The 13,693-nt window shown below is 36.1% G+C and overlaps 1 protein-coding gene across 1 annotated transcript in view; it reads right to left on the bottom strand.

Moving 5' to 3' along the window:
- Positions 1-13,692, bottom strand: part of TMX3 (thioredoxin-related transmembrane protein 3) — a 28,777-nt gene extending 15,085 nt beyond the window's left edge. Inside the window, exons 1-8 of the mRNA XM_010087029.1 lie at positions 13,659-13,692; positions 13,238-13,292; positions 8,870-8,909; positions 7,544-7,667; positions 4,366-4,411; positions 2,740-2,820; positions 1,259-1,358; positions 920-997 (exon numbers count right to left, since the gene is read on the bottom strand). Coding sequence (XP_010085331.1) covers positions 920-997; positions 1,259-1,358; positions 2,740-2,820; positions 4,366-4,411; positions 7,544-7,667; positions 8,870-8,909; positions 13,238-13,292; positions 13,659-13,692 — 558 coding nt within the window. The remainder of the gene's footprint in view (positions 1-919; positions 998-1,258; positions 1,359-2,739; positions 2,821-4,365; positions 4,412-7,543; positions 7,668-8,869; positions 8,910-13,237; positions 13,293-13,658) is intronic.
- Between the last annotated feature and the right edge of the window lies 1 nt (position 13,693).

Below are 13,693 nucleotides of genomic sequence, written 5' to 3'. Positions count from 1 at the left end.
ACTCTTTCTACTGCTCAAGTGAACAGTACTTTTCTTGCTTAGCTGGGGCTGAAGTGTAAATAGCAATATTTAAATTGAGGTAGTTTTTGATACAAGGCTTCTGGAATCTAACAACATATCATTTATAATGAGGTCAGTTCTACTTACGATGTTGGAAAATGCAGGTGCCTAATAAAAAATAAATTATGCTGGTTCTCACTCTACTAATCCCAAACTAATTTCAAAGTCATGCATTATCAGGCTTGGAGTAGATTTTGGTCCCACTTGGAGATAACAATAAATGGAAAAGCCTCTTGATTTTGCTCCAACAGGCGAGCAACAATGGTTAGTCTAAAAACAGTAACAGCAATTTCTTCCATCTTTGTGACTAACTGTAAATTATTTCCTTGTTTCAGAATCCTCCAAAGAGCCACATGAGAATTCTCAGCCAGTAGACTGGATTGGCTGATCCCCAGGTAGACTAATGTTTTCATCAGCTGTACAGCACAAGGTGAAAAAAAAACTTACCTATTCACTTACTTCTTTAATTATTAGTGTACCAGTGGTACTCCATGCCACAGACCCCCCAAATCTAGTCATAAAAGTGGCTGGCAAAAGGGCTGTCAGGAGCAACAAGAACTTTGCATTGTCTAAAATCAAAGTAACTACTTTCTTGACCAGGCTGCATGGTCCATGTTGAATTCTTGCTATCTTCCGTTTAATTTCATTAATATGAATGAACAAGTAATTTGGCCAATAAAAAGCAATGACAGAAACCTAGTTTGCATTCTTTCCCCATATAGACTCAAAAATTAAATATTTCAGTGTAATTAGCCTGAAATTTATCAAAGCCATCTCTGTGCCATCAAAACAGCAAAATAATAAATATGAGAAGAACTATACCATTTCTGTGGAAACACTAGGATCTGAAACAGCTTACCTCAGGCAGCACATCTTCCGAGGCAGAAAAAAAGTATGTATAAACTATTAGTTCTGAAGCAACTTCAATGTATTTTTCCTGCAGAAATACAAACAATGTTTTTTAATTCCTGAACTTTTAGTATGCTACAAACAAATGTTATGTGACATATCTTATATTCAAAGAGTAATCAGAACATATGGTTATGACACAAGAAAGTAAAAACACTTCAATAAATGTAAAAAAAGATAAGCATTCATTACAAACAGGCACTTCAGTCTTTGAACGTTTTAGAAAGATATTTTAAACTGCATCTGTGAATAGCCAAAAGAAGCAACACTATTTAATCAAGCTTCAAACCTTTAAAGGAGATTCACCACCAACATACACAAAAAGTACACGATGCCTCTTTCGCACATGCTCGAACATATGCTGGCTGGGAAGTGGCCTGATAAGAGGTCTGGAAGAAAGGAAAAAGAAAAATCTCGGTTTCTGCAAACTGCAAAACCCAGACAAATAAAAATCCCAAAGAAAATGCCATACAGATTTTTGTGGTTTGTTTTGTTTTGTTTTTTTTTAAACTAAATTCCAAAATGCAAATTCATTTTTCCAATTTATTGTTTTAGTTTCAACTAAAAGCAAAAAACCTAAAAATCCCCCCAAAATGAACTCATGTTCCTCAAATAGCACACTTAAATTTGAAACTAATATCTTACAAAATGCTGCTGTGATATAAACATGCATGTCATTTACTGGCCACAGAATCACAGACTGGTCTGGAAATTGGTTTGAGTTGGAAGGGACCTTAAAGATCACGTAGTCCAACGCCCCCTGCCATAAGCAGGGATACCTTGCACTAGATCTGAGCTTGAACACTTCCAGGGATGAGGAATCCACAGCTTCTCTGGGCAATCTGTTCCAATGTCTTACCACCCTTATAGCAAAAAAATGTCTTCCTTACATCAAATCTGAACTTACCCTCTTTCAGTTTAAAACCACTCTCTCTTATCCCATCAGTACAAGCCCTGACAAAAAGTTCCTCTCCATCTTTCTTATAATCCCTCTTTATATAGTGAAAGGCCACAACAAGGTCTCCCCAGCCACAATAAGGTCTCAATCATTTCAAAGAAATTCTGAATGGAAGCACAGCAGTGAGAAAATGTGGTCTCAGAAATAAATAATCTCACAAAATTTTGGTAAATTACTAGATATCACTGATATTACTAAACCACAGAATTATGAATAATAATTAATATTATGTACCAATATGAATGCTTCTTAATTATATCAGAGTATAAAGTAAAGAAATATGATTCGTTTCTCTCACCAAAGATTATTGTCTATAACATTTTGAGGACACAGGCCACTGTAGGGAAGGAAGAAAAAGCCAACAGAAATTGTTACGAACAATTCTGTAAAAGCATTTTCTATATGTTGCCAATTACCATAACTTTTCAGATGCATATATTAAACTGATATTTTTAACAATACTTTTGAGTATTAACCAGATTCTGCCCCAGTAATGATGTCTGCCTATCAGGCAACATTGAGGCCAGTAGTCTTGTTTCTGGCTTTCATGAGTTTCTTTTGTTCATGGTTTCTACTACTCTGAAAAGTCCTTAGTTCTTGCACCATGAAGAAGGGATTGTGACTAGCCAGTCTCTACTTACCTCTGTGCCACTCACCACCAGTCTCACATGCAACTACATGTGTAGTGCATATAGTTTTCAACTTCAAGTCAATGTCTTGTTCTTTTTAAATAGATGTAATTTTTGGCCCACCTCAAAATCCTACAGAAGTTTTAAGTAACCAGAAACAGTCTCACAGAAGAGTATACTTACCCTGCTACTCTATTAGCAAATTCAACTATATCATCTTTAGTTCTAGGTCCTCTATAGTTGTATGCCAAGTCACCTTTTAAGCTACATAAAAACCAAAATAAGAACAGAATTGAAATCAGCTAACTTCTATCAGCACATATAGATATACTCAATCTTCACATGTTTATTACTGTCATTTTTTAGCAAGCAAAAAAGCAAGATAATTCTTCAAACACTCAGATAAAAGAAGTGGTCATCAGACTACAAAACTCAGCAATGCAATGCAATGCAATGACGGAGTAAAAACTCATCTATACAATATCTGATTTACTGACTTAAAAAAATAATTTACATTCTTTAATGATTTTTTTTTTTGCTAGTTCACACCAGTTTACTATGTAAACACACAGGTCATTTGGAACATTTCCTTATAACCATACAAAAACCCCACACATGCAAGCCAAACCCCAAATACTCAACGTTTATACCACTCAAGGATTAGTCCTTGTTAAAGACAAATATATAAACTTTTTTAATGCTTTTTTATAATTGAGAAATATAAAATGACCTCCAAAACCTTCTGAATTTATGTACTAAATCAAGCTTCCGTACAGTGTTGGTCATTTCACTGTACTCTGCTGACAGGATAGAGCATGCTTGCACTGTAAGAATATTCAGGTAAGTTCTACTAATTCTAACAGGCTTTCGTTGAATCCATATAGGTTTGGGAAACTCACAGAAAAAAAGAACCAAAAATCCAATTTTCTATGCCTCTATATGCCAATAAAGTTTTTCATCCTTAAAGATGAATAAGCTAAACATCTCCGACATCTTTTTGAGAAAACTCACTTGACAAGATATATTATATATTATGAATACAATGTTCTTAAACAAGAACCTGCTAACAAATCCAGTATGTTCATAGTAAAAAGTACTCAAAATTACTTTACTTAATATGACCTTGTACTGGACTCTATATGTGTTACAAACAAGTACATATAATACCATTATAGACTGGTATTTTCCTATAAATGTTTTTCTCCATTGCTTTTTTTAAATTATGTGTAGAAAAAAAAGCCCTATCTATACTTCTTTTGTCAAACAACTGTTCTCACACTTCACCCTGTATAGTACCCACTACTGTAATGTACATAAGATTTTCAGGTACACTGAAGAGAAGAGAGAGGGAACTGAAAATAAGAAAATCCCATCAGCAGCTCATAAAAGTTAACAGGAAGACTCAGGTATGCACTCACTGCCTGAATCACTCTTAAGGCGTTAAATCAATTGGTGCACACAATTCCTTTTAATAACAATAATAATAATACATTTGAAATATATATATATACATTTGAAATATATATTTATATATACACACTTTTACTAAGCTGCATAGAAAACAGAAGTTAAATGAACTCCAAACTTGCTAACCTCCCTTTAAGAGTTTTGTTTCTAAATAAGAAGCTTCATGTTACTCAATTTCAATGCAAAACAGTCCAGTAGAAATCAAAGATAAGATCACAATGAAATGGATTTTTTTTGTTTTTTTGTTTGGGATTTTTAAGAGGAGACCACTATTTTTTTGTACTGTCATGAAATCAATGGTATGATAGGTAACTGTTAGAAAAACAGGAAACATCAACTTACAGCTTAATTGTTGGATAGCCTCGCACTCCAAATTCAGATGCAATACCTGAAAAAAATGTGTTAATGTCAGAGTGAACCAAGACTTTCTTGCTCTCCTACCTTAATCTTTAAGCATAGTTTACTACTCAAGCCACATAAATAAATGAAAAACCTACCACTTAGTTCAGTATGAATTATTTTACTTGCTTTCAGGAAGCTGCTGTTATGAAGCTACATCATTAAATTTTGGACCTCTTTCAGTAGTACTGCAGAGTCCCAGCACAAGCTCTCAATTCACCTGCCATAAGTCAAACTGTTTGAGAATCCTCTAAATTCACATGTTTGGTCAGTGTTCACCAAAACGTAGTATGCTTTTAACACGCACATACAATTGGCTGAAAATACCAGAGGCAAGAATTAAACACCACGGAACCAGAGTTGTAAATACTAATGCTTAAAAGAAATATAATAGACCATTAACTACTTGTGCTACAGTAATGGGTAACAACCAAAGTGCAGTATCATACCGCAGCAGTTACAAAAAGTCAGTTTTTAAAGCACATTCTACAGAGGTAAATATCTACAGTAATCAATTTCAGCAGAAACAGACACTTTCTAAGCAATCAGTTTCTTACCTACTGCTTACTAAAGTGGTAAAAAGTAAGACAATTCCAGAACTTTTTCCTCTACCTCACGTTTAAGAACTTGTATCTTGCTGCCATCCATTAGAGGAGTACACCTTAAAAGCCACCTTAAAAGACACTTTCCAGTAAATTCAGTGTTTTCCAAAAGTTAAACTAAGTAGTCTTCAAAAAAGGCTAAAATAAGTCTAAAATTCTGACTATGTTTGTGCAACTACCTCCTGAAAAACAACTCCTGCACTCAAAATGCACCCAGATTCAATACTTCTAACATAAACATTCTGAAGCTACCAACCAGATGCCAGAGCCGCAGATGTGGGAGGACTTGTGTGTAGGGCTCTGAATAACAGTTTAGAAATTATGACCCTAAGGTTGTTTGCCTGGATCAAAACCTTAATTGCACAGCACTACAAATAAAAGTAGCAGCTCACCTACCAGCACCTTAGTCAAAGGAGACTGAGCTAAGAAATATGCATACTATGGTCAATTTGATTCTGATCCTTTTCTCTCAGAGCTGTACTATATAGAACTAGAAAGCATTAAAACGTGTATTACAACATTCAATCACAAGAGCTGGCGACAGGTAGTTAATTTCTCCTTGTACAGCTCTTGAGCACAGTCAGGAGAACTACAAAACAGACATTTTTTTAATATATTTTTTTAATATCCCAGACATAGAGATCACCAAAATCCTCTCAACATCATGGAAGTGACTTATTCACATTATTACCTCCACTTGTTGATATGAAGAATGGAGTACAGGTAAACAGCAGCAATTATGCTAGTCCCAGGTGTGACACACTTCTACTTTGATCACATTCAGTGGACTTCTGAGGCTAACTCCCCTGAAAATTCAACTGATACCACACTGGGTGACTGCTCTGTTGACATAACTGCTGTATCGTCATTCCACGTAGCTACCAGAGGCAACACTTACTGGATGCCTTATACAGTCAGTTGTGAACTCAACTCTCTGATGACAAGCTGCCCAAAGTTCAGATTTTTCATGCTACCTCACACTCCTATTAGGAACACAAAGTCTGCAGTGCCAAGCATGCATGTTCCTTCCTAGTCACGCTAGCGTGCCCAGATGAATTTCCTTCTGATATTCTCAAGACTGAATTACTTAGATTTCAGAGAATCTTTAGATTGGGAAGACAGTGAACAGAGTTGACTGAGTTTTTCGTATCCAGATATTGTAAAATTTCCACTTTCAAAATAAAAAGCATGGAACTATTTCAAAAGATTTATCAGATTCTGTTCTTCAAAAAACTGGTAGCAAATCTGAGAAGAACAACATTTTCAGGGCACAAATGAACCCTTGCATTTTTTAGTAATTTTTAAATACGTAAAACTAAATTTTAGAACAAAAACAAAGGGCCAATTCTGTTCTAGGTTATCAAATCTAAAAATTTAGTACCAGGATATTTCAAAGGAAGAGTTTATACAATGTATATGATTCAGAATTTGCTATACATGACTGGTATGTTACAGATCCACCAAATCTATTCCCAATTTTGAAGTTATCTGGTTGTATGACCTTGAAACTTTTAAATCTCTAGACTTATTTTCCTTTAGCAACTAAGTATCTTTAAGGTGAAACGTGAGGTCAAATTTATGTGGTTTTACAGAAAAAGCTACATACCATAAACTGGGGTTTGAGACAAGATCATTTTAATCTCTAAAGACCAAACTGCTATATGTAAGCACAGAAAAAACAGAATATCACTGAAAAAAGTATTCTGCATAATATTTTATGCAAATATAACAATCCTGAATAATCAGGTTTAACGGGTACTACCTAAAAACATTACATGTATTAACAGAGTTTTATCACACACAGATCTCACCTGGGCCCCACCGCTCCCTATACCTTTCCTCATAAATATCCTTCTGGTTCAACACAGATTTAAGTGAAATGACAATAAGAAAGCACACTAAAACTAAGAAAATACTGTTAAGCTTGCAACAATCCTCTCATCACCCAAACCACTTCTCTGAATTACTAAAGTTTTGGGTTTCCACTGAAAAGGTCACTACATATGAAAGTATCATCAAAAATGAAAACATTAAAATGGCTGAAACTGGTTCTTCAAGAAGACATTTACAGAAAATATGGGGAGAAATTAGCTTAATACTGATGTAATCACTTCAGTGATTTCAGCAGGCTTTTGGTGTAAAATCTTAAGGACTGATGAACCGAAAAGAGTAACTCCAAGAACACAAGCGCTTGTCCAACAGAAATATAAGGAACCAAAAACTGGATGCTGTCAGGAAACACACCACAAAGATGCTTGCATAACTGTACTGCAAGTATATCAAAAGTATACTTCTTAAAAGCTTTTACGTTCCATTTTCCAGGAAGAATTCCCTACCCTAGCAGAAACAAGTGTAATAAAAAAAAACCACATACTACAGCATGTTGACACTTCTAGAAAGAAAAAGATCAGGAAATTGTTCTCCAATGACTGTTCACATACATCTGCTATGATACAGACGAATGACTAATTAAAAAATTAAGAACAGTTTCAAACTACTCCTAACCAAACCATACTTACTAGAAAAGGAAGTTGCGTCCATCTTCCCAACTCTTACTGGAGAACCCATGTTTTTCATTTCTATACCCACTTCATTCCACACAGGCTCCAGTTTCTTGCAGTGGCCACACCAAGGTGCATAAAACTGAAACGCAAATATATTTGATTTTTTTTTTTTAAAAGGGAGAGAAGTTAATGGTGAGAAATAATTAAGAAAAGTTGATTCTATGATTAACTCTCAAATACACTAGCAAGGCTTATTTTCCAGTCACGGTGTTCTTTAAGTCTGAATAAGTTAATTACAAAGCTGGAGTCACAAACAGAGCTTTTATGATTTGGCAATATTTTTAATACCAAAACACAAGTTTGAAAGTATACATTCAATTGCTGAAGTCAACAGATCATGTAATGAACCTATCCAGGGAAATGAATTTACTTGCCAATAGGGGAATGCTATTCTTTGAAAGTAAGGGCAATATATATATATATGTGTGTGTATGTGTATATATGTATGTCTACTTCACCCAAGCTGCCCTCTGTATTTCAGTTCTTCAGCAACTACTTTTATGCAAGCATACTGTAAAATTAATCCTATTTTCTCAGGGCCAAGCAGAGCTGAGAGACATCATTTAATCTTTCTGCATCTGTCTACCTGCAACACTTCAGTGAGGTTCATAGGGAAGATACCAATGTTTTGGTATAACAAGATCAGGTCACAACTTGACAAAGCTGAATTTTGTTTTCCTATATAGTACTGATCAATACTGAATCAGTATATATAATTTCCCCCCACACTCAAAAATCACAATTCTGAATTACACAATTTGGGAATTACAGTTCATATTTGGGTGAGATAAGAAGAATTTTACCCATTTCCAAACAAGACAATCTTTTTAATAATTCCTTGCCTCTGAAATACGGAGCACTAAATCTTTCCAAACACATTAGAAAACTAAAAGAAGCCTCCCATATATTTGATGCTGTAGTGCTAAATGTCTAGAAAACAAATTAGCTGGTATAACTAAAGAATGGAATTGTAAAAATTCTGAATGGAGGTTATCACCTCCTGACTGTAATTGTTAGGTAACCTGCTTTCCTTTTTTAAGGACTGTAAAATACAGGATGAAGCCTGTCTGCATCCAGTACTGAGTCTAACTCCTGGTTCACACTGAGCAATAGACAGATTGCTTATCCATTCTGTCAGAAGAATTACTGTCATGTAATTTTTCTGTACCACATACAAACAATTTTCCAGACAACAAAGGAGCCTTACTACAGAGTGTAGCACTGTACATTTTGTGTTTCGATTTCCCCCAGCAGGTCTTTCCATTTTTGTCATATACTCACATCTACAAGCCAAATATCATCTTTACGGTTTTCTTTAAACCTAGAAGGGGAAAAAAATGAAATCAATATATGATATTATCTGGAAATAAGTAAGTGAAGTGTATGTGTAAAGCAGGCAAAGTCTGAATTAAGTTGGCATAAAACCATAGACACAAGAATTTGGTTTTGTTTCTTTCTTTGGGGGTCAGGGGAAGGAGGAAATAGTTGGTTTTCAGTGTTAAGATTGCCCCTGCATATAATACTACATACACAGTTTCTACATACAATTAGGTTTCTATAACCATTTGCCAAGACAAAAAAAAAAAACAAAAAAAAAACCAACAAAACAAAAAAACCCCACACAAACCCAAACCAGAAAAACAGTAAGAAATCAGAAAACACACCAAAACACACAAAAGAAATATGTAACCTAAGGGGAAAAAGCATTTTGCAGCTGTTCTACTTTTATTAAACACTGTTGTTGACTGTTTAGAAAATGTTGCATATTAATAGATCAACTAATACAGACTCTTAGAGCATTGCTTTACACTGTTAATCTTAGCTTTACCGAATGTAGACTAAGTTATCTTTAGTGTTAACGTGAAAAGCAATTTTAATTCAACCTCCATCATTCTACTATAGGTATGCCAGTTATGTTTTTATCAAAGGTGCACATAAGAAACCAACATATTGGAATGAAAATGTTTAACTTATTGGTAAAAACAAGATACACAGGTACTACTGAATACTCTTAATGCTAGAGCAATGATATCTTAATGAACTGACTAGCTTTATTACATGCATATCTCTCATTAAAAGTTAAAGCACCTAAAACCAAAATAGCACATAATAAATCAAAGTTCCTTCATATCACTTGAATTGTCACTTACACATTTCACTGAACTGTTGTCAATACAAGATCATAGAAATTATCACATTACTCAACTATTTCTACATTGATAATTAAATGACATAATTTTAATATGACATTTATTTTTATAAAAGACGGGCTTTGTAAAAGTGACTGGAACTGGGAGTAATGTCACATGCTATAAAACACATTATACAACATTCTTACTGTTAACACATTGTGAAAAGAGATTAATATATACATCACCTAATAAGTGTGTCATCTACACTCTAAGTTAAGATCCAATGAATAGAAGTTATAGCCCAACTCATTAATTCCCAATATGCAACATGCCTATAAATGGCTCATAGGCAGTAAACAGAATCAGAGAACATTTATTATATTTTATTTGAAGAGCTTTGTAATGGTCTTGAAGAAATACTAAGGCTGATGCTGGCCTACTGCTTGAAAAAAAAATTCAGAAACCATGAATATAATCTAATTACAGTAATGAGTGCTTGAAACTTAGAATTGCAGCATTTCACTAATAAATTCATCTTTTTTCTTTTCCTGATGGCATACTAAGGTCACAATGCTTGTACAGCAGAAAAGGCATTTGCAGCAACTAGCATAAAACTGCTACAGGAAAGCAGCATTTTTAAGTCACCAAATTGCCTGGTGGACCTCACTAAAAATCACTTCACCACACTAAGTGCTACAGAAATAATGAAAGAGCTAGTTAGAGTCTAGTATCTCTTGAGAACTCTAATGAAGATCTAATGAAGCATCAGATCCTGGGCCATGCTTCAATTCAGAATATCACCTTTGGTTTGTAAAAGGAGTTTACAATTAAATGCTCTCCCTCCCCTGCCACCGTATGACTGTTACAAGAGATTGCAAAGAGCATTAAAACACTGCGAAAGGTAGAATGAAATCTTACAAAACCAGTAGACAGCAAAGAAAAAAAAAGGGAAAGAAAGGAAGCATCTGGAGGCAGAACATTCCAATGGAATTTAATAACTTTGGCCTAAGATATTATAAAAAATACTGCAGTTTTCACAATAATAAATGTCAAATTGAACTACTCACTTACAAGCACCGATTTAATTAAAAGATCAACTTTGACAGAATCTAAAATCTGAAGTGTGACAAAAAACAGCTAAACTCATTCTAGTTTTGGTAATATCAATGATTAAATTATTAGACAATATTAAGGAACTTCACCATAGTGCTGAAGAAAAGCGGAAATCTCTGCACAAATGAGCACTTAAGCATTTTCTGAAGGTGCTGTTTCTAGGCCCTGTAAACACATTTCCGAGCATAAAATTTCAGTGTCTCTTTTTAACTATCCTATTCAATCCTCTCTCTGTCAGCTGACACAAGCACAGCCACACTGGTGGAAAGATAACATAAGTGTTGCATATCCTTGAATCAAAATTATTTGTCTCAAATACATACAACGTCCCAACATTTGGCACTACATGACCAAATGTTGCCTCGGTTTCCACTTAATCATTAATGGATAAAAGAGACTAGAATGAAGCAAAACTGAAGACCAAGGCCACAATTCCAAAGCCCTTAATCCAACCCAGCTGCTGATTCTATTCCTCCTTGTCTCCCTTCTCACCCCACTTGCAGCATTTCTGATGCTTCTGATCCTGGGATGAGCCACTAATGCATCCCCACAGATGGAAAAATACTTCCTTTTTTGGTCAGGTTACTTATCTGCTTTGTTATCACACTGGAACAACTCAGCAAATATCACAAGATGAGTACTGACCTGAGGTAGCCAGCAGTTAGAACAGCATAAGCTGACAGGAACCATAGCTCTTATTTTGCATCCCTTCCATGGGATGCTGAGTAACTTGCACCTCTTCTAGGTCCTCTCTGCTACTTGTTTTCCTGTATCTTGATAGGCTGGGAAAGGGACCTGCACCTTGTGCTAGTAGGTCTTGTTTCCAACTATCAAAATCCCAATAAAACTCAAAGTTTTTAGCAACAGCAAAAACTCCATAACGTGTAGGTATCTATAAAATGGAAAACTTCAAACTTTCACCAGTCACTGCTCCCAATTTTTCTAAAGTAATTGTTTTCCTGACTTTTTTCACCATTTGCCAATTAGCTAAAAAAAAAACAAACCGCTGTCCTGAAAAACTCACTATTTAATTCTTATTCCCAATTGCAAATACAAAAATCTGTATAGTTTTGTAGTTGAAAAATCCAAGTGTTCTAAAATAGGACTTTCTTTTATAAGCTATTTAAAAAGGTTATGTGAATACAGAATTATGCTTCTTCACTCCAAACCAGCAATTACATTTAATTACATTTAAATTTATACCTGTGGAAACATGATATGGGAATATGATGCAGCAGCACAGATACTCACTATTTTATTCATTTAGCTTCTTTATCTTCAGCCCTTGAAAATGAGGCATGTTTCAACAATAAGCTTTGAAAATCCAGTCCAAACTGTTTCTCTGCTTACATCAGTCAGACATGGTGATATATCTCTCTTCAGTAACCCTTCCATACATTCTCATTCCCTCACCAATAATTCCACTACAGCTCACTTAATCCTATTATTATCTGCTCTAGCTGAATAAGCAATATGGTAAAAAAGCAAATGGTTTTCTGACTGTTTAACAATATGATGCAATTTATGATGGATTGAATCCTCATGAAAACATCGCCTTTAACTGGCTTAAATTTATCTATAATGAAGCAGTCGTCTAATGTCACCTTCTCCTCCCCTACCAGCTAGTATTTTCTATACCTTCTAATTCAATTCTGATAATCCTGCTGCTTTATAGCACTTTAGATCAACCTGCAGATCTGACAAAAAAAAATATTCCATTTTTGGATAGTTAGTTCTTACTGGGAACAGCAAGTACATAGCCATGAAACTGCTAAAGCAAGGCAGTACATGAATAACATCAGTACACAACCAACTTAAGGGCAGAACTACCCATTTCAACACCTCCACGGTCTCACAGCTAAAACTGTTGTAACAGCACATTTTTACACTAGAATGACTGGCACTTCAATCAGCCATGTACTAGTCCTGCAGGCGTCCTTCTCTCTCTCTTTTCTGTTTCTAGCCATGCATGAATGCCCTTATTCTTGTTCTCCCAACTCCCTGCGGCAGCTACACACCAAATTCCAATGAAGAAATTGGTTAAACACAATCAGCATTTATTTGGGGCACGTATCAATCCACCAATATACTTACTCTACTAAAAAGAAACACAGAGAAAAGACAGAGCAAGAAGCCTGAGAACATTTTTGGCAACAGCACCCATAAAAACGGCTTTTAAAAAAATTGCAAAATTAAACTGTTCCTCAGCTTCTTTAATTACATCTACTTAATACAAGCCACAATCTTTCTACCACTGCTGCTAAAAAAAAGGACAAACTTTTCAGTGTAGCTTTCTTGACAACCACACTCTGCAAAGCCGTCAGTCTGGGGTCTCCCCCCCCTCCCCCCCAAAAAAAAAGACAAACAATATTTAAGTAATACGGCAGGACACCCCAATACTTACGACTCATCTAGATCCTCCACAAAATCCGCACCTGATGCCACCACATGTGCAACCACTGCGGGGTAAGGAAAAGCGTACCGTCAGCGATCTCCATACCAAACCGGGGGGCCCCCTCCCCAGCGCTGCCCACCGCTCTCCTCAGCCCTTCTCCCGCCTCGGAAACCTAAAACTTCCCCTCGCCCACCAGGCCACAGCCCCCAGCCCGGAGCAGCGCCTCCACAAAATCCGCACCTGATGCCACCACATGTGCAACCACTGCGGGGTAAGGAAAAGCGTACCGTCAGCGATCTCCATACCAAACCGGGGGGCCCCCTCCCCAGCGCTGCCCACCGCTCTCCTCAGCCCTTCTCCCGCCTCGGAAACCTAAAACTTCCCCTCGCCCACCAGGCCACAGCCCCCAGCCCGGAGCAGCGGTGGTTACCTGCCGCCCAGAGGAGACACCGCCGCCGCGCCATC

Source organism: Pterocles gutturalis, unplaced genomic scaffold, assembly GCF_000699245.1.
Source record: "Pterocles gutturalis isolate BGI_N339 unplaced genomic scaffold, ASM69924v1 scaffold10756, whole genome shotgun sequence".
NCBI lineage: Eukaryota > Metazoa > Chordata > Aves > Pterocliformes > Pteroclidae > Pterocles > Pterocles gutturalis.
This window is presented reverse-complemented; position numbering and strand designations above follow the sequence as displayed.